The 27,909-nt window shown below is 29.2% G+C and overlaps 3 protein-coding genes and 2 long non-coding RNA genes across 11 annotated transcripts; 1 reads left to right on the top strand and 4 right to left on the bottom strand.

Moving 5' to 3' along the window:
• Positions 1 to 3,737: 3,737 nt before the first annotated feature.
• LOC122515410 lies at positions 3,738 to 7,914 on the bottom strand. Its single transcript, XR_006303253.1, has 7 exons — positions 7,798 to 7,914; positions 7,312 to 7,682; positions 7,098 to 7,229; positions 6,773 to 6,887; positions 5,897 to 6,206; positions 5,673 to 5,820; positions 3,738 to 4,531 (listed from the first exon to the last, which is right to left on the bottom strand). It is a non-coding gene; the product is annotated as an uncharacterized LOC122515410 (long non-coding RNA).
• LOC122515409 lies at positions 7,915 to 8,801 on the bottom strand. 5 transcript variants are annotated; one of them, XM_043632734.1, is made up of 3 exons: positions 8,455 to 8,795; positions 8,118 to 8,349; positions 7,915 to 8,005 (listed from the first exon to the last, which is right to left on the bottom strand). In XM_043632734.1, the coding sequence occupies exons 1-3, from the start codon at positions 8,560 to 8,562 to the stop codon at positions 7,998 to 8,000; spliced, it is 348 nt and encodes a 115-aa protein (XP_043488669.1). In that variant the 5' UTR covers positions 8,563 to 8,795; the 3' UTR covers positions 7,915 to 7,997. The 5 variants fall into 5 exon arrangements, with proteins under 5 accessions (XP_043488669.1, XP_043488670.1, XP_043488672.1 ...); XM_043632735.1 differs by having other exon boundaries at positions 7,917 to 8,005; positions 8,124 to 8,349; positions 8,455 to 8,799; XM_043632737.1 differs by having other exon boundaries at positions 7,925 to 8,005; positions 8,172 to 8,349; positions 8,455 to 8,800.
• Positions 8,802 to 9,888: 1,087 nt separating this feature from the next.
• On the bottom strand, positions 9,889 to 14,504 carry LOC122515485. Of its 3 annotated transcripts, none has more exons than XM_043632857.1 (4): positions 14,333 to 14,504; positions 10,509 to 11,087; positions 10,310 to 10,437; positions 9,889 to 10,214 (listed from the first exon to the last, which is right to left on the bottom strand). In XM_043632857.1, the coding sequence occupies exons 2-4, from the start codon at positions 10,986 to 10,988 to the stop codon at positions 10,058 to 10,060; spliced, it is 765 nt and encodes a 254-aa protein (XP_043488792.1). In that variant the 5' UTR covers positions 10,989 to 11,087; positions 14,333 to 14,504; the 3' UTR covers positions 9,889 to 10,057. The 3 variants fall into 3 exon arrangements, with proteins under 3 accessions (XP_043488792.1, XP_043488793.1, XP_043488791.1); XM_043632858.1 differs by lacking the exon at positions 14,333 to 14,504 and adding an exon at positions 11,475 to 11,544; XM_043632856.1 differs by lacking the exon at positions 14,333 to 14,504 and adding an exon at positions 11,240 to 11,430.
• On the top strand, positions 13,249 to 15,243 carry LOC122515486. Its single transcript, XR_006303283.1, has 3 exons — positions 13,249 to 14,161; positions 14,261 to 14,397; positions 15,181 to 15,243. It is a non-coding gene; the product is annotated as an uncharacterized LOC122515486 (long non-coding RNA).
• Positions 15,244 to 16,744: 1,501 nt separating this feature from the next.
• Positions 16,745 to 27,234, bottom strand: LOC122515568 (cytochrome P450 4g15-like). The gene is made up of 10 exons (XM_043632967.1): positions 27,159 to 27,234; positions 26,985 to 27,091; positions 26,786 to 26,876; positions 25,073 to 25,142; positions 24,854 to 24,980; positions 24,312 to 24,380; positions 24,046 to 24,220; positions 23,770 to 23,946; positions 23,552 to 23,682; positions 16,745 to 16,867 (listed from the first exon to the last, which is right to left on the bottom strand). Exons 1-10 carry the CDS (start codon positions 27,232 to 27,234, stop codon positions 16,745 to 16,747), a joined length of 1,146 nt encoding a protein of 381 aa, XP_043488902.1.
• Positions 27,235 to 27,909: the final 675 nt, after the last annotated feature.

The raw sequence follows: 27,909 nt of genomic DNA, 5'->3' as shown, positions 1-27,909 counted from the left end.
ATTTTTCTGTCTTTCTCATAATCCATTTCTCTTGTGTGTGTTTTACTATGCTGTTGTTGTTTACAATATTATCAACGGTAGATGTTGTAACGAGTAAAAAGGCAATTTTATACAAAAATACTTTCTCATTGTCTTGTTAGAATGAAATTAACGAAATATATTAAAATTATTAATTGACAAAATATTCGAACTGACGTATATATTTTCTTTCTTCTTCTTTTCAATATATTCATTTCATACTTTACAATTTCTCCGTAAATTTCTTTTTTTGTTCAATTTAAATAATTTGTGGATGGTAATATATTATCTTCAAGGTTATTGTTTTCTTTTACAATTTTTACATATATGTTATCCGGACATTTCCTTCTTAGTTAGTATTTTTCTAATATGAATAGTGTACGCCTCTATAGCTAGTTTTAGTTAGGGTGTACTGCGGTTCTCTTTTTATATTTTATTGTGAAATTTTTTATTTCGTCTATTATTATCATTAGTCTTAGGTTCTTTCGTATGTCTTCATTCCGTATGAACCATGATGCGTCAACTATGGGTCTTAATATTTTTGATTGAATTGATTCTAGCTTTGTTATATGACTCATTGTTGCCGTTTCCTATGGGGAACCTCTACGAGGTATTTCATAAGTATATAGATTTTACAATAGTTTTATAAGCTTTTAATTTGTTTTCTATACTGATCTTAGATTTTCAGCTAGTTAGCCAGTACATTTGCTTTCTCTTAATTAATATGTTTTCTATAATTGCTTTAATATGATACTTCCATGTAAGTCTTGAGTCTAACAAGGAGACCTTGTACTGGGATACCAACGGATTTTAACGAGCTTTGGTGTATTAGGAGTATACTTTGAGAGTGTTATCGTGGTAAAATATTTTGTCCTAACGCTCAGCCAATTATGAGAAAAAAGCTTTTAAAGTTTTGATTTTTGTTGTATACAATGTTTATATTATGTTAAATTCAAATGTCTATATCAAGTGGTGCGCTAGCGTAAGTAGTAGCGTTCCTGCAGCTAGTTAGTGTTCGATCCTTCATGAGGGAAGTTTTTTTAAATAATTTTTTTCTATCTGTTTTCAAATTTTTTTCATATTTCTTCATTTTTAAATTTATACAGAAAAGAGAAAATTATTTATTAGAAAAAAATGAGAAATAATAAATTTTTTAACATCTCGCGCAATTAATAAGAGATGTCTTATTACATAAACAACGATTTTTTAAAAAGATTTATTGGAAAACAAACCTTATTAACGTTTAAAAATATTTCTCTTTCATTTAGTTTTAATAATTTCGAAGTGTACCATGCATATCGAATCATTTCTTGAACAATTTTTGATGACAATTGATGATGGACTATTGATTGTAACTTGATACAATTTTCACGAGAGTTGATTTCTCGATTTTGTTCAATTAAGTATGCACAATTCTATATACGCTTCTTTATCAAATTTTTAACCTGCCTATAAAAATAAACATCGAAGAGTTGAACAAGAGGAGTACACTTTGGCGGAATAACCTTGACAGTATAGGTTGACGATTGATTGTCATCTTGAAATATTTCGTCATACAGTTCGGGCTTTGTTTGCCCTTTCCAGACTTTGACGAAGTTACAACGACATTAGTATAATTTGAAGCATAATAATCTACTGCTTTCTGGACTCTAGGTCCAAAATTGTGGTAGCAGTCTTGAAATATTTCGTCATACAGTTCGGGCTTTGTTTGCCCTTTCCAACTTTGACGAAGTTACAAACGACATTAGTATAATTTGAAGCATAATAATCTACTGCTTTCTGGACTCTAGGTCCAAAATGTGTGGTAGCTTCTTGCGGACATAAAAATACTTTATTTACATCATTTCTTATAACAGAAACAAGCTTGCTTCTTTTTTTTAGCAAGAGTTCTGTTATAGCCAGATTGATACTGGAACCCTGAAAAAAGGAATGGACATAAGTTATATGGAACAGGTAAGTGCTAAATTAAAATGAACGATAATTTTAGGATTTTTTTGCATTTACATACCTGTTTGATCAGTATTAATTACATAGTCTTCATTGTAATTTGTTATTAATTCCAGTGTTTGTTTCTGAAATATTGCCTGCAGATGCCACGATCTTTTATGTTGCTTCCTTTTTGAAACAAACTTTCGTTATTTTTCTTTGACAAATGCCATAGTTTTTTTTTAATTTTCGTCATCCAGCTTTCCGTTACCTTGAAATTTTCAAATCTGGAAATTGTCTTGCTGCTGTTAAGACCCATTGCTGTAAATTCCTGGATGTTACTTGTTAACAATTTTCTCTGCTTCAATAAAATGATCGTCAAGTCCAAGAATTAATGTCTATACTTATTTAAATACTAACTCCCTCTTTTATTTCCTTTTCCTATTTTGATAAATACTTCTTACTTTTTTAAGAGAGCATCTCTTTGCAACTGTAATTCGCAGGTTCCACTTGGGATGTGTTTTTACCATGTTAACTGCTTTAATTTTGTAGTCTAAACTTATGTATTCTTGCTTTTGAGTTTTTCTTCTTCTTATAGTCGTCAGATAAGACATCACTTTCAACGTCTTCGGGAATATTTTCTAATAGGTTTTTTCATGTATACTTCTTCATCACTGGCAGTAATGTTTTCAGCAAGATTTGCAATGTTTTATTAAAAATTTCTTTTCGCCAATCAAATAGCTTCATGCGATATTGAAGCTGAAGATTCCAAAGCAATCAAATTATTTTGCCACTAACAAACTTTGAAAATATACAACCAGCATCTTTCAGTCTTAATTTAGCTACTTCATTGGTATAGATCATCACTGACTTTATCTTCTACTTCCAATAAAGTAATAATATTTAAAAATATCATGATATTATGTATATTATATTCTTGATTGCTACGATGTAATTTAATCGCTGCAAAATCTAGTAATAAACTGGCACGTTAACGTACACGCGATAAATTTTTAAGAAAAAACAAACGAACGACGTGCACAAACAAAAGGTAGAAAACCGTTGGAAAAATCTGAAAACAGTAGTGTATTATTAGACGACTATGAGCCAGAAGAAAAACGCGAAAAGAAAGAATATATATGTGCCCATAATTATGAAAGTGGTCTAAGTCATATATTTCTTGTTTCGAGATATTTAATGAATTGCATTTGAACGAATTAAAAAATATTTTTACATTATACGACATTTTAATTTCTAATTTTTTTAGTCTTAATTAATGGAAATTTATTATGAATATGGAATTTTGTCTGAATTTCATACGAAAATTTTAACTGTATTCAAAAATTAAATTTTCCTTTATTATTTGCGCAAGATGTTAAAAAATTTATTATTTCTCATTTTTTTCTAATAAATAATTTTCTCTTTCCTGTATATATTTAAAAATGAAGAAATATGGAAAAAAATTTGAAAACAGATAGAAAAAGATTATTAAAAAAAACTTCCTCCATGAAGGATCGAACACTAACTAGCTGCAGGAAAAACGAGAACGCTACTACTTACGCTAACGTGCCACTTGATAGACAGTCAAATTTAAGATAATATAAACAAGTATACAACAAAAATCAAAATTTTAAAAGCTTTTTTCTCAAAATCAGCTGAGCGTTAGGATAAAATATTTTACCACGATAACACCCTCAAAGTATAGTACTAATATACCAAAGCTCGTTAAAATCCGTTAGTATCCCAGTGTAAGGTCTCCTTGTAAGATTTGAAACATAATATTACATTTAATACTTTTCGTTCCAACGACGTTAATAATTTATTACTGAAGTAAATTAAACTCTCGTCATTTATCTTGTCAATCAATTTATAATGCTCAGTCCGATTCAAAGAAATAAGCATATCTTTACAGTCCCAACACTTTGTAAATCTAGCAATTGTTCGTGCCATAAATCCAGCGTAAGATATAACATAATTACTAGTTTGAACAATATCATAATCATAATCTCAAATTATATTGTTGTCAATGCCTGAGTCTTTCAATTCGTTATGTTCAGCTCCGTAACAACTGTTTAATGTTGATTTATTGCCAGTATTTTCAAAATCACATTCATTACGATCATTGTAGTACTTGTAATGATCATCATCAGAACTATCATCATATAACAAAGATTCAAACGACTTCTAATTATTGTCATGATTTTGGACTTCATCAATCATATTTTTTTCGGATATAATCTCATTAGCCTCATCATTTTCACTATCTTCTTCATCAACCCAATAATCAAAAGGTTTACGTTTATTATCATCATTTTTGTCTGATTAACTGTGCTTATCATCATTGTTAATCCTTTTTTGAATAATCGAATCAAGTTTTACAAGCTAATTTTTTTTGTTCACTATTCGATGCAGCTAATAAATCTCTTGTTTGCATTAGTGATCGTAACCATTCATACGCAGTTATATTGGAGCCTTTTGATGGAGTTGCTAAGAAATAACTGCATAAAAGATGAAAATCCTGACCGAAAATAAATGGATCAGGATAATCATTACATCCACAATCAGTTCTCATGATATCGAAAAATGTCTGCAAGATAGAATAATTAAAGATAGAGTTGTACAATTTAGCTTGTTAAAGCTAGCTGAAATGGTTAACCAGTTTAACTAGCTAACTAACATATCAACTTATTTGATTTAGCCGGTTAATTAAATTAACATACAACTAAATAAGCTAGTTTTATTTGTTACTATTAACTATTTAAAAATACAAGAGAGAGTGTACATAAATAATAAATAATATTCTATAAAATATATATTATATAAAATAATATTCTATAACTTTTTGATATTAAAAAAGCCGATATAGAATAATTTACTATATTATATTAATTAACATCTAATTATAATGAATATGAATTATGGTCTTGAATTGCTAATGAAACAAGTTGTTAATTTTTCTGTACTAAAATAGAGATATCGCTGAGACAGAAAAATTTAATATTTAATGTCGAATAAATAATTAAACATAAGAAAATTTATCCTATCATTTTTATTTTCAAATTAATTAATTATATTATTAAATTTAATAATATTAATAAATTTTATAATATAGTAAAATTATTTTACTACGGCTTTTTCTATGTAAAAACTAACTTATTTTTTGTGTTCATCACTTGTATATAGTCAATAGTAAAAAATTATGATATTATTACATTTTTCACATCGAAACAGTTAATCATAAAATCTCAGCATACTCGTTTCTAAAGTATCTTGACTCAAACGTGATGTTAAAAGATAATTATAGTTCAGTTACTATATAAAAAATCCATCAATTCGAGAGTAAACCCTAATAAGGGTTTATTTTATTTTATTTACCCTAATAAGGGTAAATTTCGCAAAAATGGTTTCGTGTCTCTGATGTCGCCGGATCAGAGTCGAGGAAGGGGGGTCTATCTGACGGTCCCCTTATAAGAGTTTATTCAAGCCACTTAATGTACTTGCCGTAATCGGAAAAGCAAATTTTTCTTCAAATTCTTCAGATGCATCACTAATATTAGAACTTTTTTTATGATACTAGGACTTTTATTTAAATAAAAATTGAATTAGATGGATTAATTTGTATGAAGTAACAAATATAAATAAAAAGCAATTCAAACTTGTAATTTTACGAATGAAAAATGTAAAAATAAATTATCAATTACTGATAAAACAATGTACAACATACTTACATTCCAAGAAGTACATTCATTTTTTAAAAACCTTCAGGCTTTAGATGATGAGGAGAGAATGTAAAAGCAATTTTTAAATTCATTTTTCCGTATGCTTCAAGGTTGTAGAGAGCCTGCCAGTGAAGCATTTTTATACCATCAAGAGAGTCTATAAAATTTTTTTAAAATTAATAATTACATTTTTACACGGTTTCGACTATTTAGTTATTTATTTAATTACTTACCCAAAAATATGGAGTATCAATTACTTTATTTCTCAAACATTTCAGGAAATTTGGAAAGTAGGTCACAAACCATAAGCAATTAATAGAATCAAAGCGATGCTCATAACTAAATTTATGATCTTCTATTCTAAACAGTGTCCATGTTCTGTGGTTCCATTGTGCACCATCGCAATATTATACAATTAACGTGAAATCCTGATTTTTCAAGTAGCAGTACGCATTATATAAATAGCTTATGTAGAATGTCACTAGTCACTGCAGTTTTACTTAAGAAATTTCCAACAACTTGTACCCAGTCACCTTGGAAAGGCTGAAACATGAAAACGTAATTATGATTGGCTCCAATGTTCATTAAACGTTTTGGCGTGTAAGCTCCTAAATCAGCATAGTACGTGAAATTAATTTTACCTCTTCACTTAAAGCTATTTTATCAATAAGAAGTGTGCCTGATAGAAAATGTATGTTAAAAGTTAAAATATTTTCAATGAATTTTATTTAAACACTATTACAAAATATTAAAAGAGTAATAATTTGAAAGTGAATTAAAAATTGATGAAAAAAAAGAAACAACAATTCGATAGTTACGTGAAGAATAATTTTTTACAGTTAATAATTAAGTATACTCATAAAATATCAGTATTGTGAATCTACTTTAAAAATTTTAACTTTATACTCCTTTTAAATTGTACTTCTATTCGTAAAGTTTTATAACCGAGAATATTAAAAATTGTTTACGGTTTCCCAAAAGCAGTATCCAATTTTTGGATATAAGAATTAAAAGCATCCTTGCAAAGAAGAAGTCAAATTTGTCTTTCTCTAAGTTGGTCATATACTCTAAAGCTTTTATTTCTAATTAGAAGACACTAATATACCTACTCTTTACTGTATCTTCGCTCTCTTGAATTTTTAGCTTTTTTAACATCAATACACACCTTTACATAGTTGAATCTTTTCATTTGGCAACATTATATTAGTACACGTTGTAGAACATCTGTTAAAAAAAATCTGATTTTAGAAATTGAGAAGTTTAAAATGACCATAGATAAAACAAAAATTGTTTTTTTGTAAGATTGATTTTTAAATATATAACAGAGAGAGAAAGAGAAATTACAACATATAAATTAAAAATTTTAAATGATAACATCACAGTTAAAATCAGAAAAATATAGTATTAAATATTATTTTTAAAAATAATTAATACCTATTAATATCAAACCCAGTTCCACCACGACAATGACTACTTTTCATCTCTTTTAATAGTTCCAAAAATCACATCGATACTTGAAGGATTAAAAGTAAAATCTGTAGATATGTTGGTTTTCATATTTCTTATCTATATGTCAGAAAACAATTTACTCTTAATTGAATGTCAGTTATAATAAACAAAATACATTTTAATTATATCTATAAAATACCTTGATTTTTCAAAATTCCATGAATTTTTACATGAAATTTTAATGTTAAAAATTTTGGATCTGTAAAAAAATAAAAAAATATTTTGAGAGAATTTATAACATCAGTGGTCCAGCTCCATTTTGGTGGTAACATCGTAGTGTTTAAAATTTGGAGTAAATTATCATTTGTGAACTTAATCAAATTGTTTTCCAAACTCGAATCTTCATTTTGCGTCACAATTTGGTAAATTCACTTGATTTTCAATCACGTCATTTTCAACAAAAATAATGGTTGAACATGAATTTAAGAATGCATCAATATCTTTCATGTTGTGTTTTTCCTGACATGTTTGTTGCTTAAGATTCAGAAACAATTCAGATGCAGGAACATTCTATAAGAAAAGTCAATTCGTTTAATTACAATTATTACAGATCATACTCACTTTGTAAACAACAAACATTTTTTTAAATGATTATTACATTTAATTAATTTAAAATGATTATTACATTTAGTCAACGGCTATGGCACGGTGACGGTACTAGTTCCTGCTCGATCATTAAGTCAAGCAGCGCTGAGTACGATTAGTACTTGGATGGGTGAGCTGCTTGAGAAAACCGATGTACCGTTGACGACAAGACTCTCTTCGCCTAGTTAACATCTCAAGCTGGTTCCAAGCCCAGATAAAAGGAGAGGGTTCGGGGTGAGGCTAGCAACCTACCCTCGGTAAAAACAATAAACCGCTCTTAGAAATAGCAATAAAAAAAGCTATTATAACAATACAAAGTCCTAGTAAAAAGAAGAAGAAAAAGAAGAAGAAGATTATTACATTTACGTTTAAAAAAGGAACTTCGTCTTGCTTCAATGTATATTTTTTCCTTACTTGAAGTATGTATTACACTATTAGGTAGTAATATATTATCACTTTTAAGTATATCCTTGTTGTGAAAATGCAATTCACAGACATATTTTTCAGGAACTAAATCTTGACATAATCCTAAGCTCAATTGTTTCAACTTGTTAGGATCCTGAGTAAAAGAAAATAATAAGCGTTTTATAACCTAAAATTTAACATAGCATGTAAAAGTAATAGCTGAATGTTTTAATATCTCTTCAAAATAAATGAATATTATTAAAATAATAGTAAATAAAATTTATAAGCTTACCTTTGGAATTTTATGAAGAGAAGTTTGTTGGATGTTGATATCGTTATATTTTTTTCGTTCTGATTTGCTACCACTCTTACAACTTATAAAAGCACAGTACTTCACCATATTTATTGTTAAATAACTCAGTAAAAATGATTAAACTACTTAATATTATTTAAACATTATATTTTATTGAAAATGTGTTAAAAGTTTTATTACTTTATCATAACCTGAATTATAAAAATTCACTTATAACGTCTTAAAATTATCATGTGTAGTAAAGAGCGAAAAGGAACATCCGCAACACAGATGCCACCTGGTGGACATAAATAAACTATGATTGGTACGTTTTTATCAATATGCCAAACAGCAGAAAAACCTATCATTCTCCTTATATGTAGTCTTTATGAGCATGTAAGTCGCATAGATGTAGTTGCAACTGATAATGAATTACGAGTAAGAGAATAGAAGAACGAAATAACGAGTGAATTTATAATTAAATGAATGGACCAATGAGTGACTGTTAATATGCCATGAGTAAATGAGCGTTGCTAATGGTGTGATTCCATTGGTCGTCATTTAAACAACTAGTTTATAATATATTGAGTTGGCGACTAAGTGATTGCAGATTTTGTCGATAGATGGTTTTTATATTTTCTATTCGTTATAACGTGTTCAAAGCCCCTAATCTATATTTTTTTATTTATTTAAAATTATATCAATTAATTCTTTAGTTTTGTCTATGGTGGGTAGAGGTTAGAAGTATCATCTGTGTATATGAAATAGTTCCGTCGAAATGCATTAAATTAGGGTGGCGCCACATTAGCATCAAGGTAAATTTTAAAGGAAGCGCCAAATATTATAAGAGTAGGATTGAGAAATAAACAAGGAAAGAAAAACTTCCGCTATTGTAAGTTATGGCGCGCTTTTCAAAATCCACATAAAGTAGGAAACAATATAATATGATTTTATACGTATCATTTTTGAACGTCTACATAGTGAATATTAAAAAAAAAAATAAATATATTAATAAGAAGAAAAAATCATATGTTATACAAAATAAATAAGTAAATAAATATAAAGAAATAAATAAATGAATGTGTTTAAAATTAGAATACAAAAGTTCATCAAGAGCAAAACGATAATAAAAAAATTTTTCCCTATAAGCAATGAATTTTTGCATCTAACAAAATTTTAGAATAAATCATAAAAACCTTTAATCAATTGACGTAATAAAACATTGTTATTCGCTAAAAAAAATAATTTATTTCTGTAAATTAGCATATTTCGATATTACTGCGAAAGCAGTCATAAGACGAACTGAACACGTAATAAACAATATAAATTAACAACAATAAAAGATATAATGTAATATAAACATTTTCAATAATAAATTAAATATTAAAAATTAAAAAAAATTACAAGTCTTGAGATTATGATAATAATTTGGCATTTTTTCCGATTCATTTTAGTTTTAATTTTTACTGCTTCGTAACGCTTATTCTCTAACTTAGCCAAAAAATGGGCGCGCATAACAATATAAATATAAAATATAAATATAATATTAATATAAATATAAATATAAATATAAATATCTATAACTTTTGTAATTAAATTATTTTCATGTTGAAAGCACCCAATTTTCAAAACGATTTCTTTTCCGATTTTGACTCTGTAGTCGATTCCGTAACATTCGACAGGATCTACATCTTGGATTTGCTTGGTTTCTTTTATAAGTGTCATCACCAATAATTACATTTTTACAAAGTTTTGAATACCTGAAAATTAATGTAATTATATTAATTAAATTCTCGTATGAATCCTTTTCTTAGTAGCTCATACATTTACATATATAAAAACAAGCTATCCTTACTTAGTACTGTCAATCTGAGTACCAACACATAAAGGCCATCTTTCCACTGATTTCAAATAATCATAGATACTACTTAATGAATTAATTTTCTCGTTTAGAGGTAGTTCTTCATTGTTAGGAAAAATAACCTGAAATAGAATAATAATTGATTGTTATAAAAAAAGTAGATGTATCTACCCAGACATTAATTAATACATACACTAATAGATGTATCATCGTTTAAGCGTAACCGAATTTTGATCCGCTGAGTTGTTGGATCCATTCGCATAAATACAAATCCATTGGGCTTAGGTACATACAGCCAAAACGGTGGCAATTTTGGAGCTTCGATTTCTTGTGGATTCTTCGAATCCTTAGATGCATGTTGACTGAAAGGTGGTTTTATCAAGTCTTGTTCGCTTTTAACACCAGCATCTATTAGATTATTAAAAACATCTTCATCTGCTAATATTTTCTGTGGCTCGATGTTGCTTTTTCGCACTTGAAACAGCTGTTTGTCTTCAGAGTTATTTGAATGGAAGCTTGGCTTTTTCAGTTTATCTACAGTACTTGTTAGAAACTCATGTTCAAATATCGGAATAAACTGATGCTGGATCGTTGGTAAAGCTTCTTCTTTAAGTATTTTTTTTCCTGTAGGCAAAATCTTGAGCTCTCCTTTTATGTAAAGTTTCTCATACATTTTTATTTGTTCCTCTTTAAAATGGAGATGACAGATGTAATCAGTAGCTTTTAATTCAATGCCCAACGAAATTTTCCAATTTTTTAATCTCGCCGGTGTCTGTGAAATTAGATAAATAAAAAATGAATATGAAATAATTCATTGATTAAAATTTAAAATATAATAATAAATATAATATTTTATAATAAAATTATAAAAATAAGCAATGGTTTATAAAGTAAATTTTTTTTATAAAAAATTGATTTAAATACCGTTGGTTGGAAATATGAAAGATGCTGAGGCGAATCATTTTTTTTGTTTTTGGATTTACGCCCACTTGGACAACTTTTCACAACACAAATTTTACCCATAACTTTTATGTTATTCACATATTTTTTCATAAAATTAAATGTTAAAAAAATCAATAAACGTACTATTTACAGTTCACGAAATAAAATCATTCTAACTACACGTTTTCTCATAATAATTTTTTAAGGTTATATTTACCACATTATTTTGTACTACGCAAGTAGTTGAAAATTTGAATAATTATGATATCAATTAAATTATTATATATATTATTAAATGAATAATTATGATATTAATTAAATTATTATATGAGATTAAATACACCAATGATATTAAATTTTATAACTCGGCATACTTCAATTCTTATACAATTGCTATTTCATACCATACCCTTTGTCTACACCAGCGCCATTCTGGAAGGTTTTTGAACTATTATTTATAGCATACACCTGGACACTTTTTCAAATTTTCTCCCATATAAGATGATTCTCCTTACCTTTACCCTTCATAGTTTTGTGTTTACCTCCATTTAAAAATGGAAGAACAAGACGTGCACTTCAGACATATTTTATTGTATTATTTTCGAAAAGGTAAGAATGCATCGCAAGCACAAAAGAAATTATGTGCCGTATATGGGAATGAAGCGTTAAAAGAAAGACAGTGTCAATATTGGTTTGCCAGATTTCGTTCTGGTGATTTTTCACTGAAAAATGCTCAACGATCTGGTCGTCCAGTTAAAGTCGATGAAACTTATATCATGGCTATTATCGATTCAGATCGTCATAGCACAACACGTGATATTGCAGAGAAGCTCAATGTATCGCATACATGCATTGAAAAAAAATTAAAAAAGCTTGGCTATGTCAAGAAACTCGATTTATGGATTCCTCATCAGCTGAAGAAAATTCATTTGATGCAACGCATTAGCATCTGTGATTCTCTTTTGAAACTCAACAAAATTGATCCATTTCTGAAAAGACTAATTATTGGGGACGAAAAATGGATAGTTTATAACAATGTTAATCGGAAGAGATCGTGGGTGATGCAAGATGAATCAGCCCAGACGACATCAAAAGTAGAGATTCACCAAAAAAAGATTATGCTGTCAGTCTGGTGGGATTATAAAGGAATTCTGCACTTTGAGCTTTTACCAAATAACCAAACGATCAATTCAAACGTGTACATTCATCAACGACTCGCCAAACTGGGCGATGCAATTGAAGCAAAGCGGCCAGTATTGGCAAATTGTAAGGGTATTGTTTTTTATCATGATAATGCAAAGTCCAACACATCTTTAATCACTCGTCAAAAATTATTGGAACTGGGTTGGAATGTATTGTCACATCCACCATATAGCCCTGACCTTGAGCCTTCAGATTATCATTTATTTCGTTCCTTGCAGAACTCCTTAAATGGTCAAATTTTTAATAACGTTGATGATGTCAAATCGCATTTAATTCAGTTTTTTAATAGCAAAGATCAGAAATTTTATGAACGAGGAATTATGACACTGCCTGAACGATGGCAAAAGGTCATTGAAAAAAACGGACAGTATTTAATTGAATGAAATTATATTTTTTCGGTGAAAATTTGGAATTTTCCTTCTTATTTTAAATACGCACTCATTTAGTTGCCAATATTAAAATTAATTTATTACTAATTACTACAAACGTCGTAAAAAAAACTTTGTAAGTTGTGCAATATAAAAAACTTAGTTATATACTAATTATTACAAATTTTTACAAACGACTTTATTTGTCGAATTACAACGAATGAAATAAATATATTTATCAAACAAAAAGATAGTCAAGCTACTTATACTTTTAGTCTATAAAATTATTACAATAAAGTCGATTAAATTGTTTAATTTGAAAAAGTATATTTTTATTTTAATATCTTTTTATCATACATTACAAAAGTAAAAAGTATCTTATAAAAAACTTAAAGTGATAAAATATAGTTTATGATTTGTTATAAAAATATAAATCTAATAATAATATTTATCTATATAGATATATATCTAGTTATTGGTTATTATATATAAGGGAATTTGATGCCATTTCGGCATTTTAATATATTTTCTTAACATCAATGGAGAAAAAAATATAAAAACCACTATAAAGAAATGGTCAACAACGACAACGTCAAAATTCAACTATTTGATGGAAAAAATTATAGTATTTGGGAGAAGAGAATATTATTGTTTTTAAAATAGAAAAAATACGACGAGTCTGCAACAAGAGGAAAAAGAGAAAACGAACAATAAGCAGACCGGGATGAACAAGATCTGAAAACAATGAACTATATTTATTGTAGTATTTCAAATGATCAATTAAAGCTTGTGAGTGAACAAAATATGGGTTTGGAAATTATGAAAAAATTGGACGATCTATACTACAAAAAATTATCGGCTCTACAAATATGTGTAAGAAATAAACTATCATAGATAGAATGAAGTTGAAAGATTTTGAGGACTCCAGTTAATTTATCACATAATTCGAAAAAGTGATTAATGAATTAAAGAATGCAAGTGGAATAAAATTGATGAACGAGAAAAATTAAAATATATGTTGAGAACATTACTAGACTCGCTAAGTTATATCAGAGATCTGGTAGATGCACTACGAGAAAATGACAATAATTGTGAATCGAATTTTAGAGAATGAAAATAATTGTGAGTGAAATTTTAGGAGTAGTATTGAGGGCGTTTTTCCTTCAGAGCTCGGCTCAATCTCATCAATTGTGTTCGGTAGAGAGTTCTACTGATTGTTTCGCTTGGATTAAGCAACTCGTAATACACCACACCCAGCTGATCCCATCAAATACACAGCATGAGTTTTTTCCATGAATATTCGGTTTTGCTGTGGATGTTGATGCGTGGCCAGGTAGTCCCCATGATTTTCTTCTTTTTGGATTATCATAATGTATCCACTTTTCATCACCAGTGACGATTCGATGTAAAAAACCTTTTTTTTTGTGCCTAGCTAACAGCATTTCACTCATGCATAATCGGCGTTCAACATCTCTCGGCTTTAATTCGTATGGAACCTAATTACCTTGTTTATGAATCATTCCTAACGATTTTAAACGATGTGAGACTGCTTGCTGAGTAACTTCTAAAGTAAGTGCAAGTTCTTTTTGCGTTTGAGACGAATCTTCCTCCAATAATTCCACCAGTTCTGCATCCTCGTAAATTTTTGGCCTTCCACTGCGATCTTTGTCTTTTACGTCGAAATCACCGTTTTTAAACTTTTGAAACCACTCACGACACGTTCTCTCACTCAAAGCAGCCTCATTATATGCTTCTACGAGCAATCGATGCGCCTCAGCTGCAGATTTCTTTATATTAAAGAAGTAAATTAAAAGTTCCCGCATATGACGCTTATTTGACTCAAATTAGACATTTTTGAATAAAAAAAAATATATGGTGCTAATAAGAAGTTAATAATATGATAGGGTTATGTTGCTCTTGAATGATAAACCTAATTTTCAAGCCGGTTATCATCTGCGAATTCTAACGTAAGCCTCGTGCAATGCCATCTCTCTCAAAACTGCGGAAATTTATTTGTACACCTAATATATATATATCTTAAATATTATTTTTTAAAAACATATGTCGGTTTTTAGTTACTTAACAAAATATACGTAAATATTAATTCCTCCCCTTTACTCAATCCTCCATTCAAACAATGTTTGTAAGTCATTAGGAAAATAATGAACAAAATATACGTAAATCTAGTGTTAAATATATTTAATTTGATATTCTTTTAAAGGAAAATTTTATTATCCGAAGTCATCACTGCATAGTGACGTTAAAACAATTGTACATTAGTTTAAATAATTACATAAAAATGTAAAAATGCTAAAATCAAAACGTTATAATCATAATTTCTTTTTGTTACAGATAAAATTTTCGTTACATACATGCGCATCGTTCGGAAGGGCACATAAACAACATTTAATAAAAGTAATTTTATAGAGGACAATGACTCAGTTCAATGGTGAATTTCGAAGAAAACGGTACATAGATCGTATACTTCGAGCTTATAAGCAACAACAGACACTTCTATTGATTAATTAACAATTATTTTAATACTCCAATACACTCTCTTTATATTTCATATTGTTTAAACATATATGTACTGGTTTAAGTACTCTTTTTTGTATTTTAGCTACTGGTAAATATATATATCTTCCAATACTTAATTTTGTTGAAAACCTCTCACAACAATTCTTGCTTTCTTTCAATTATCAGATTTATTGGTGTATACTCATTTTTAATCTAATATTTTTGTATTTTTAAGCCTTTCAATTAATTTCCACGTTTTATTTTTAATGAAACAATTTAGTTCTCTATTTTAATAGCCTCTTCTTATAAATGATTCTCATTATAGTTTATGGTTTTTTCATAAGTTGAAGGACTACCTGTGCTTACGGCATTAACTTAAATATAATTCGAATTTTCAAGGTTTACATTATACCTATTAAGCTTCTTTCTTTCTCGCTTGGATCTTCTTGGAATTTTGTTCGCATCACTATTAGATTTTTCATTTGACTCTACTGTTTCATCCACACTTTTGTTCGATAAAGAATTTTTCCTTTCATCATAAGAATTTTCATCATTTTCAAAATTGTCATCATCGCTATTTTCATCACGTTTGAAACCAATTAAGGGGGTATTCTAGCCTAGAAGCCCGAATTTCGAGCGTTTTTTGACGCTCGATAAAAAAAAGCAGTGAATATATTTTTACTATCCATATTTTTATCATTTTTTTATTGATATCTCAAGAATACATAAACAAATTTTCAAACAAAAAATTAAAATTTAAGTGAGTTATGCGCCATTGAAGTAGAGGGGAAAAAAAAAGAACGTGTTCTCGCCGTCACGATTCCCACCCTTCTGGTCATCCGTAACAAAAAAAAGGTAGATTTTTGATTAGTATAAATGTTAAAATGGTATGAAAAACCATGAAAAGTGAAAATAATTTTTAATTATTTTTATTGCTTTTTTTTTTTTTTATGTATTTTGATCCGCTGAATTCAAATATCACCACTTTTTGTCGAAAAGTGAAGCATTCAATTCTTTATAGCCGATTGTTTAAACAAGTTTTCAAAAAGTTATAGTTTTTGGAGATGAATTATTTTATTTTCATATTTTGGGCAATTGCACAACGAGAGTATTCTATACAAAATCTTGCTAAAGCTTATAGTTTTTGAGTCATAAATTTTTGAAAATTTCTAAAAAAGTTTTCCCATCTTACTCTTAATTTATGTACTTATAGAAATATTAATTAAATAATTACTTACATTATTATATACAAGAAATGTTATCGTTAATACAATCATCACGTGATACTACAATTTTAAATCCCGGACCACGTGTGCTTACTGTCTGAAATTTCACATCCCCATTACACTATTTTCCCTTTACAAGATTCGAAATGGTCGTAATACAGAAACAAAGTTTATTATTTTATATTCAACACAACTATCTTCATGTACACATCTTCTATGTCACATTTTAATTTTTTAGCTGATGAACTTGTAACACTTTCATCACTTTCCGCTGTTTTCGAATTGAAAACACTTGCCTTTTAACAGTACGCGATTTATGAAGATTACTAGATCTCTGAAGTTTTCTAGAACCTTCGCTACGATTCATAATAAAATAATCGAATAAATTTTTGAACACAAATATAGTGATACATAACAAGATTATACAGTCAATTAATTCGTTTCTTTATTTTTAGCTTCCGATGTTCTTTTTTGTTGTTTCCACAAGACTATTCATAAAATATAATAGGCGTATCGAAAACGGTTGCTTGCTCCTTCTGTCCGCTACCAATCAATTGTAGAATGTCTCGGCAACTATTCATCGGATTACCTTCAAATTTTCAGAGAATATTTTCGAAATATCATACTCTTCAAGAAAATGCAAAAAAAATCAAATCCATTTTTTGAAAATCCTGACTGTATCTCACCCCTTAAAGTGTCCGAATAGTCCACGTCCAAAACAATCTTTATCTTTCTTCTGTTCAGCTTGAATAATACTAGTTTTTATTCTTTCCGCTGTCATTATTTATATTTCGACTTTCCCTACATGCTTATTTTATTTTTTACAAATTCACAATTATTGTCATTTTCTCGTAGTGCATCTACCAGATCTCCGATATAACTTAGCGAGTCAGGTAATGTTCTCAACATATACTTTAATGTTTCTCGTTCATCAATTTTATTCCACTTGCATTCTTTAATTCATTAATCGCTTTTTTCGAATTCTGTGATAAATTAACTGGAGTCCTTAAAATCTTTCAACTTCATTCTATCTATGATAGTTTATTTCTTACACATATTTGTAGAGCCGATAATTCTTTGAAGTATAGATCGTCCAATTTTTTCATAATTTCACAAGCCATATTTTTTTCACTCACAAGCTCTAATTGATCATTTGAAATACTACAATAAATATAGTTCATTGTTTTCAGATCTTGTTCATCCCGGTCTGCTTGTTGTTCGTTTTCTCTTTTTCCTCTTGTTGCAGACTCGTCGCATTTTTTCTATTTTAAAAACAATAATATCCTCTTCTTTCAAATACTATAATTTTTACCACCAAATAGTTGAATTTTGATGCCATCGTTGTTGGCCATTTCGTCTGTGTCTATTTTTAAACCATTTTTCTTATCTTCCAACTTTGTTTCTTCTTTCTGTTGCTTAATTCGATAGTGTGTAGTACTTTAACACCGAATCCACTCGAAAGTTGCATAAATATTCAATTAATTCTTCTTTTGGAACTGTGTACACCCAACCTGGACCTTTTCATTTTAAATACTAATATTTTTTTACAACACCCATTGATAAGCTTTCCTAGATGCTTACTTGAGTTTCTTTTTAATCATAGGTTTTTGTAACCACGGATCTCTTCTTTTTCAACCATGCTCTGCTACCATGTTAAGGAAGGGTATCGTCATATTTAATTCTTCGTTGACGTCATAAACACTCGTTGTAAGAACAATACAAAATTAGAACGCCCCGCTGATCCTTCTCGTCGCTGATATAAGTTACCGTCCAAGTGGGAAATGACGAGATTCATCGAAAGAAAAAAAATGAATATATTTCCTACATTGCCGGGTTTCTTGTGATGTTGTCAATAATGTCTAGGCATTCTGTAGAATGCAGGCATTTTGTCGTTTACCGGTAACATATATATACATATAGATTTAAATGATTAATTTACAAATCCTTCGAAAACTATGAAAACAAAAATAAAATAATCACAAATAATGAATGCTCGTTATTATCATTTACTGTCCTTGAAAAATAGATTTTCTGGTATGGTCTGGATCGGAGTGGGAAATTTATTAAATAGTATTAGAATTAAAAAAAATATTTTGTGAGAAATTGTCAAATGTGCCGATAGATGTCTCATAAATCTCGCAAGTTTCTTTTACTTCGATAGGTATAAAGTTAGAAATTTTGTTTCAGCCATTTGGGTAGGCTGCTCGGTTCTCACCGCGCAGTTAGACGCAACCCTGACGCAACCCTTATTGGAATTGGAAAATGGTGATTTCTTCACCATGTCACTTTCCTCTATGGAACTGTTGGGTTTAATTGTTTTCGTACAGTTTAAAAAGCGAAACAATGTATGTCAGGGAGCCTACCCCCATTTTAAATTTTCAACTAAAACTTAATTATCTCTCTACAGGAATTGACTGTCATTAAATTGCTGCAAGGTTTTCCTTACCGTCGCATATGTTTATCTTTTCTCCGGCGTTACAGTCTTCTCTGGTGAATTGGATTTAGCTAAGAGTGAAGGAGAAAAGTAAAATTAAAATAGTTATTAACACTCGTGATTGTTGAAGCCAAATGAAAGTACAATACTTTATGAGGTTCGTCATGGAAAAGCCATGCGGTATAAAAACCCTAATTGTTATTCGTCTACTCGTCAATAATGGTCAACCACGGACAACGCATGTGACCCTCTACACCTACTTCTCGTACATCCTGATGGATATTCCGGGAATATAACAAGATTGATGGTATCTCACCAATAGGTTCGGGTTAGGAACGTCGGGCGGTGGTACAAACGCAACCACTTCCTCATTTCTTCTCTCCTCCTTCGTTTGCCATCTTTATGGTAAACCCTTTGGTACGATGATCCAAGTATATGGGATATACTTGTCCTTACAATAATTCGCTCACTGGTTGTCTCTGATATATCGTTGTAGGCGTCCTGCGGAAGAATAGAACGAGTGTTTTTTGATAATGGGCCCAGCAGGGCGCACGTACTCGAAGTCCGAGTGGTGGGGGTGCGAATGTTAGCACTTAATAACTCTCTATGGCACTAAGGTGCGCATTATGAATACAAGATAATAGTTTACGATTGCTTCCGATCGTACAATATCGCTTGCTTTCCGTAATGAGAAGTAAAACACTTTTTATGATAGTAATGTTGTTGCAAACTCCCCAAAATAAAACTAAAAAATCCTGACCGATAATAACATAGAAAAATGTGATGTAGATTTAACAGAACAAATGATAGCATATTCTACACACGTAGAAAAATCATCAAGTGTATGTAAAATTAGCTTTAATGTTATTATTGAATACATCAATTTCAAACGCGACGATACTCTATAATCTAGTAACGAAAACGAAAATCAAGATATCAGAATTTGGAATGCATTCTGGCAGTAAAATTTTGCAGGAAACGTCATACAAAAATGTTAAATTATTTAACATCAAAAATTGCTAAAAATCAGACCTAAAAAACATAATCACCTACTGTCGTTCAGATTGCATTGAAGAGTCACATTTATGTTTAAAATGTTATAACACAGTGCACCGTCCGTTACAAGATTTGTTCTAATATTTTATTTAATAATGTTCTAATAAAAATTTTTAAGTGTTCTATATGTCGGAATCTTTCCGAAGTTTTGTATGTTAAACGGTAACACAAGAACAAGATAAGCGAAGTATCTTGCTATATGTGCAGAATAAATTTTTTTTCAAGAATTGTATTAAATGTTAATTAATTACATTATTATGTTAAGTGCTGTGTAGCAATACTCCCCCACTCGCTATATTTCCCTATTTCCCACTCTGCTCGCGCTTCTGTCGCCCCTCTTTAAAAATCCTATAACGAAATTAATTCGTACTGCGTTATACGAAAATCGCTTTATAGAAAACTCAGTGTTAACTTACTGTTTTCGATCGTGTTACCTAAAACTTAAATGTAATGGATTTGCATTTTAAGAAAAGAATAAGAATAGTAGGAAAAAGAAAGGAGAAAAAGAAAAGGGTTTATGTGTAAGAAAAATAGGGTAGAGAGGGTTTCTAAAAAAAGTCTGGTTCTCTCAACTTTTCCTTCCCATCCTCTTTTTCTTTTCCTTCTTTTTCTTTTTCCTTCTTACAATTGAATATTTAAATGACCATTTCGATTTCTTCCCGTCGAATTTATTTGCAATTTTATTCAATTACCTTGTTTACAGCTGTTTTTTTTTTAGTAATTAAAATATTTTTTATCTATATTTTTTAATTTAAAATAAATTCATGCAAATATTAAGAATAGTTAAATTAAAACAAATAAATTAATAAATTATTATGAAGGATCTATTAATATTGTAATCAGACAATTCCGAAAATTTCTGAATAATTTTCAGACTAACTCTACAACTAATTATTATTGTAAGTAGTATTTCTAGTACTAATTAGTAGTAATTAAGAGTAAGAGATTGATTGTGTATTCTAGATAATTCTAAGAAGCTCGCGAGCATTCGGAGAGATATCCTTTCGGCATATCGAATAATAGAGAAAAGTGGTGACGGATAAATCAATAAGAAACGCTTCTCTTTCTTTCACACACAACCACCTTTCCTTCCTCTTTCTACGTTTGTACGTGGGCTCATTGCAGTAACGTTACGTCTATGGTCACGGCGGGACGCAAGAGAAGTCGTGCATCACCGTTGATTTATAAAGTAACGGGTGTAAGAAGAGGTGGAACGTCCGAAAGAGGCCGTTGACGAGGACTTGATGCGGGTCTTTTACAGGTGTCAATTTTTCCGATCGTTGACGTCAAACGAAATCTTGTTTCTTACGCTGCATCATCTCTCGATTATAATTGCAATAATAGAAATCTAAAAGTGACAGGGATGGAGGGTTTATAGAGAAAAAGGGGGATAGAAGATAAGAAATAAGAAAGAGATAGAAAATGATAGGGATACCTATAGAAAAAAGAACCCTCGTTGAAACGTGTCCGCGCATATTTTCATCAAAGCGTCAGTAACATGTTGCATATTCGTTTGCTCATATGACATTTTCTCAAGATGCTTATGGAAAATAATAAGATAATGACACACACACAGAATATATATATATAAATTAAAAAAGGAAAAGAAAAGATTTCACAAATAGAGATTTCAGACGGAGGCTGAATCTTTCCTTGAGTATTCTTTTCCTTTGGATTCTTTCTAACAGTTTCTAGTTCCTCCTTCGTTTATTTAAGATCACCCATCTTGTGTTATATATGTAGCCTCGATAAAACAGCTCGTGACGAGTCGTTCATTAGCAATTTGCTTTCTCGTTGCGGAGTCGAAGGGTAATATCATTTTCATAATCTTCTTCCTGTCTTTCTCTCCTTTTTTTATCGCTAGTTCTCTTCTGCATGAAAACAAGTAAAGGAAGGAAAAAAAGAGAAACAGACGCAGTGAAGGAAAGAAGAGTAGCAAAAACTAGTTCCGATGCAAAAGAGCATCAGCACAGATAGCAGCAGCAATAGCGTTTGAAACTCTTGGATGATTCTTCGTAATTTGGCATATTTCTTAAGTTCTTTATTTTCTAGCGAACGTATGCTCTATCTCATTTTTTTCGTTGTTCAATGAGTACGAAAAATAATTTTAGAAAACGTACTCACGCGTTACCGTTTTTCAATTTCCAAACCCTTTTTCTTATGACAGAATCTTCTGGGCATCGGAGGTTTATAGTAATCTCTGCCGCAATCTGGAAAGTATTACCTGTTTCTCTTTTAATTTTTTTCACGACAAAAAAAAGAAGACGAAAAGAAGGTAGAGAAAATGCCCTTTCTAAAAATAATTTGTCTTTCTCGCCGTTTGCTGTCCTTGCTCTGTAAAAAAGACCAATAGAAACTGTAGCAGAAAAAAATGAAAAAAGAATTTAGAAGAAACGGACATAGTCTCGTACCTTTGTTGGGAAGGTAGATCCTATTACCGTAATACTTCACGCATGTTTTTCATCCGCGAGGTATCGGCAGCCAACGTATGTGGGTTCAAAAAATTGGCTGTACGGTTTCGTCTTTCACGCCCCTTTGACGTCATTAATGTGAACACACGAACTACCTCCTTACGCCACCAATCGAATTTTCTGGTTGGTGTACGATGATCAACGTTCAACCGACAATGGCACAGACTGAGGTTCCTGATTTGAATTATTCGGATTCGAATTCGAGAACAAATCTTTACTAAAATATTCGATTCGTTATTCTGAGTGAAAAAAAAATAGAATGTCCGCAGATCGATTTTGTATACAAAATTTTGAGTCACTAATATATATTATTTTTATGACAAAATCTAATGTAATATAACATTTCAATTTTTAGACTTTGCTTTTCCAAATTTTGTCGATTTTCTAATCCTTAGTGAGATAGGTAAAAATTTAGTTTCTTTTCAGAAAAGCAATAATAAAAATTTGTAAACGATGTTATACGACTTAGAACATGAGACCGTGTAGAATACTTCATTATTTCTTCGCTTCCTATTCAAATTCACTCGTCGATTTATTCTTTTTAATCTTTCCGATAAATACATTAAAGCGAGCAACATGATATACTATCTTGCATTGTTAAGGATACGATTAACGATACGCTTAATATAAACCGGAAACCAATAAAACTCATTGTTGTGTATCCTACGCAAGCGAGTGAGTGAGACATCTGGACCGTCTATCTCGAGACGTGTCGACACGTATCGAGATATATCGGCAAATAAATTGTACTTATTAGTACTGACTGGGCTCAAAAAATATATTTTAATTCATTTTTACCTTCCTCATACCTCATAAATAAACGATTCCCATCATCCACCTATAAGTGCATTTTCAACGACAAGAAAACCACCGGAGTACCGATACAAGGCGTCGGTAGTTCAACATTAATTAAAATTGATTTATTTTTAAAAAGTTTAAAAAAAAATTGTTTTCTTTAACAAAGTATTGACAAAAAAAGATAATTATTATCTTTTGTTAAATTTCAATAATATAGGTGCCGCTGGTTTCAGTGTAAGGCCGACTTTAATCGGAATATTTTCAATTGATATTGGATTGTCGATTTGAACAATAAATTTTCTTAATACAGTAGCGACTATTGTCTTCAATTCGTCCATTGCAAATGTCTGACCTGTAATAGCGATATTAAATACATTTGTATTTTGCAGAATAACAGTTTGGAATAATATTTCAAGAATCTTTAAAAATGTGCTATTACCTATGCAATCTCTTCTTCCAGTGCTGAATGGTATGAAATATTTGGGATTATAGTTGTTTTGTAAAAACCGATCAGGGTTAAATGTTAAAGGTTGTTTCCAATATTTTTCCATACGAAAGTATGTAAATATTGAGAAAAGTACAGAACTATTTTTTGGTATTGTCACATTCTCGTCCACTTCATAAAATAAATATATACATATTATTACTGAATAAAACAGTGATATGAATGGTAAAAAACTATATACGAATAGTCTTGGAGTATGTGTAAGAATACCTTCTATATCTTCGGAAATTTTTCGTCCAATAAAAGCGGCAGGAGGAAAGAGACGTAATGTCTCTCTGATAACTCGTTCCAAATATTTCATTTCTTTAATATCTTCAAGTGTAATAAGAATATCTTCCGGATCGCTTGAGCCGTACATTTGGTACAACTCTTCGTATATTTGTTGCTGCAATCAGAAATGAGAAAAACATAATACAAGGTTAGTATGACAATATATATAATTTTTTATGTAGTATTCAAGTGCCATCTGTACATACTTGAACTTCCGGAAATGTAGCAACCATTAAAAATAGAAAAGCAAGTGTTTCAGCAGTAGTGGTGCTTCCCTAAAAAAAGTAACACAAATTATTATTTAACATTAATTAATAAAATAAAATTGAATTTTATCTAGAATGAACTCAACTTACTGCAAAAATAATTGTTTTAATCTCATCACGAATATCTTTCTCCGAGTATTCTTTTGTTTCGTAAAATGATTTGAATAATAGGTCAAGAAATATATTTGTGTTTTTTCTTTTATCTAAAATAATAATAATATATTATTTAGGATTCTTATTAAAAAATTCCTATATCCATAAATTCATTAACAATAGCATATTTTTTAAAAATAATTATTCTTACTTGCATCTATCTCTTGCAATTCTTCAGTAACTTTATTCTCTTCCATCGATTCTTTTTTTTTTTTTATAATCTTGACGAATGAATGTTATATTTATTAGTAGGATATAATTTTGTTTAGAAATTGATTATTTAGATAAATTAAAACAATTTCAAATGGGATTGATGATTTTATTTATACCTCGCTCGTGATTTTATCAATGTGTGAAACCAGTTCCTTTAGTTTTTTTCCTAAATATGAATTGTAAAATATAATATCTGGATGTAACCAGAAGAGGTAAGTCCTTTTCATAATTATATCCATCGTTCTGAAGAAAAATAAAAGTCAATTAAAGAACAAATACAGAATAACTTTGCATTATATTATAAATATTAAAACATTCTATTTATTTTATATTACTCTGACATATATTCATCAAGTTTACATTCCGGATTATTCTGCAAATCAAGATCACAGCTTAGAAAGCTATCTGTCAGTACAAAAAGAAAACATATTTTAATTAACTCACTAATATTTATATAAATATTTGAAGCATTTAAGAATTTCAAAACCTTACCAAATATTATATCCAAAGTACATAAATGTACATAATGTAGGGTATCTACATTTTTTCCGTTAGTACTATCTAAAATTGTAGCTAGTCTGTTTGAATTTTTTATTATCGAATCCATATAGGTTGAAAGAATTCCTTTTTTGAATACTGGATTTAAAATTTTTCGATGAATTTTCCATTTTAATGCTTCAAATAAAAGAATATTTCTTACTTAAATTTGTAAAATGTTTCTTTTTTATATGGACCGTTTATTTTCAAGGTAGTGGATGTCCAATTTCTATTGTTTCGAGAAAATCAAAGGTTTACATATTAGGCAATTCAAAAATATTCATTAATTATGTTAAGTCTTGCTTTGTATTTATTATTTTTTTAGAATACGTAGCTTGAATATATAAATTTTTTTTGGGTTAATTAAACTAAAGCAATGTATATTTAGGGGCTACAAATAAACTTAAACCACTTTCAGAGTTAGTCAATTGTTAAAATCGTTTAATTTTAATTTTGAAAAATCAAATATTACTTTAAAAAGAATATCAAATTTAAATATCACTTTAAAATGTCAATATCAAAAAATAAAATCGAAATAGTATTTTTTATTTTGAACGTTATTTATATTGTTAAATTAAAAAAGATATTAGTTGTATTTACTTTTGCTCTTCATGTAGCAGTGTTTATAAATATTCCTGATCAACACGAGGTATATAGTGTAATGACTATTTGAAATTCTAATATTTGTTTTAAGTAATAGTTAATTTCGTAAGTCATCGTTATACAAAGGTACCATGGAGATTTTTTAAATTTTACGGTTTTCCCGGAAATGTAGATGATAAATTAAAAATTTTTAATTCTGCGTCCTCCATCGCCATTTTATATAAAATAGTATATAATACGCTTTTGCGAAACTTTATCAAACATATTTGAGACTAGTTAACCTTTTTTTTATCAATATTTTTTGTTATCTATTTTACTGTTGCGTTGTGCAAGTTTTTTGTTGAAACGAAATTTTCTCGTTTCATTCCAAATAAATTTAATTTACTATGTTGTATACATTACTTTTTAATATCATAACAATCCTGTGGTCTTTACGAGAAATTATTTTTTCTTTTTATTTTTCTTTTTTTTTCTTTTTAATCTATGAAAATTGGACCTATACCACTTTCATAATCAACGGTTACGTAATTGCTTTTACCGCTTAATTTTAAATTGAACAAGACATCGGCATTTTCTAAGAAAGCAAGTATTAACAAGTTATAAATAAAATGTTAACACTAATTTAAGCATAAATTACGTGATATCTCTTTTTTTTTTAAATAGTCTTATACCACTTTCAAAATAAACGATCCATGTATTCATTAATTAAAAAATAAGAAACGAGAAATCCCTTTTATACGTATATATATTTGTGATTATGTAAACATTATAATGCTCAAATAACAAAATAAATAATACCTTCAACAGCACTCCTTTCTAACTTATACTTAGTAAAAACTTTATTGTAGTTTTATTTAGATAAATTATTTACTTTAATTAAATACGTTATATATGAACCGATAACTTACCTGGTGCAGTTAATAATCCGTCACCCAACTCAGATTTAATGAAGTCATAGGTCTGATTTTTTTCATAACTGTACGAACTTTTTAATAGAATCTAAACAGATAACAAAAAATTTACCAGAAATTAAAACCAAATAATAAAAGAAATTTGAATTTGTAAAAACGTATTATAAGAAGTGTCACTAAATTTTATGAATCTTACTCTCATATGTTTAGGATCATCAACCATTATTGTTAGTTGTGAGCCTATCCAAAATCGCTGCGGTGATGGATAATTAGTAGAAACTTTTATCAAGGTATTAGTAATATCTAAAAATAAATTAATTAAAACCGTTTGTAAAAATGTATATGTTATAAATGTAGAATACAAATGTACCTTCAATACTACCAAAAAACAAATTCAAATTTCCGATTATAGGATAAGCTTTAGGTCCCGAGAATCTTTTGACCATGTTATATTCACGGAATTTATTTAATAAATATTCTATTATGTAGAATAATACAATTAATATTGCTGTTGAAACAATAACTGTAGTAATATATTCCATATTAAATTGAATGAATTAAAAAAATTATAAGAATAGTTAAATTTGTTTAAGAAAAATACTAAACCAACACTTGTAAGTTAGAAACTGCTATTTTGTTCACACTATGCGAAAAATTCTAGTATCATTGGCGTCTTAACATAAACTAAAAAGGAATTAACAAGCAAGCAGTCTCTTTTAAAATGTTCTAGATTTTACTCAGCCCTGATTTCAAGAACGTCTACTACATGCATAGATAAAGTGAGACAAATAACTGATTTATATCAAATCCTTTATTTCTCATACGTACAATAAAGTTTCAATCTTAACCTGCTCAATTCTAACTAAACTGCTATCGATTCTTTGTTATGGTTCTTTTAGACTATACATTATACTTTTTCATTATAATAGGAAAAATCTGAAATTCTTTTTTTTATGAATATTTTAATGCAAATCAGTAGTAAATATTTATTATTCTCCTCTATTGTATTTTTTTATAATTCATATTGACATCATATTTTAAATAAGGACTTTAAAAATTTGTTTAATAGTTTGTTTAGAAATTTGAATGAATGTTTAGGACGGTGTTAGGGATCGTGGTAA

Source organism: Polistes fuscatus, unplaced genomic scaffold (genome assembly GCF_010416935.1).
Source record: "Polistes fuscatus isolate 324 unplaced genomic scaffold, CU_Pfus_HIC Scaffold18, whole genome shotgun sequence".
NCBI classification, from domain to species: Eukaryota; Metazoa; Arthropoda; class Insecta; order Hymenoptera; family Vespidae; genus Polistes; species Polistes fuscatus.
The sequence above is the reverse complement of the archived record's forward strand: the minus strand, read 5'-3'. Positions and strand labels throughout refer to the sequence as shown.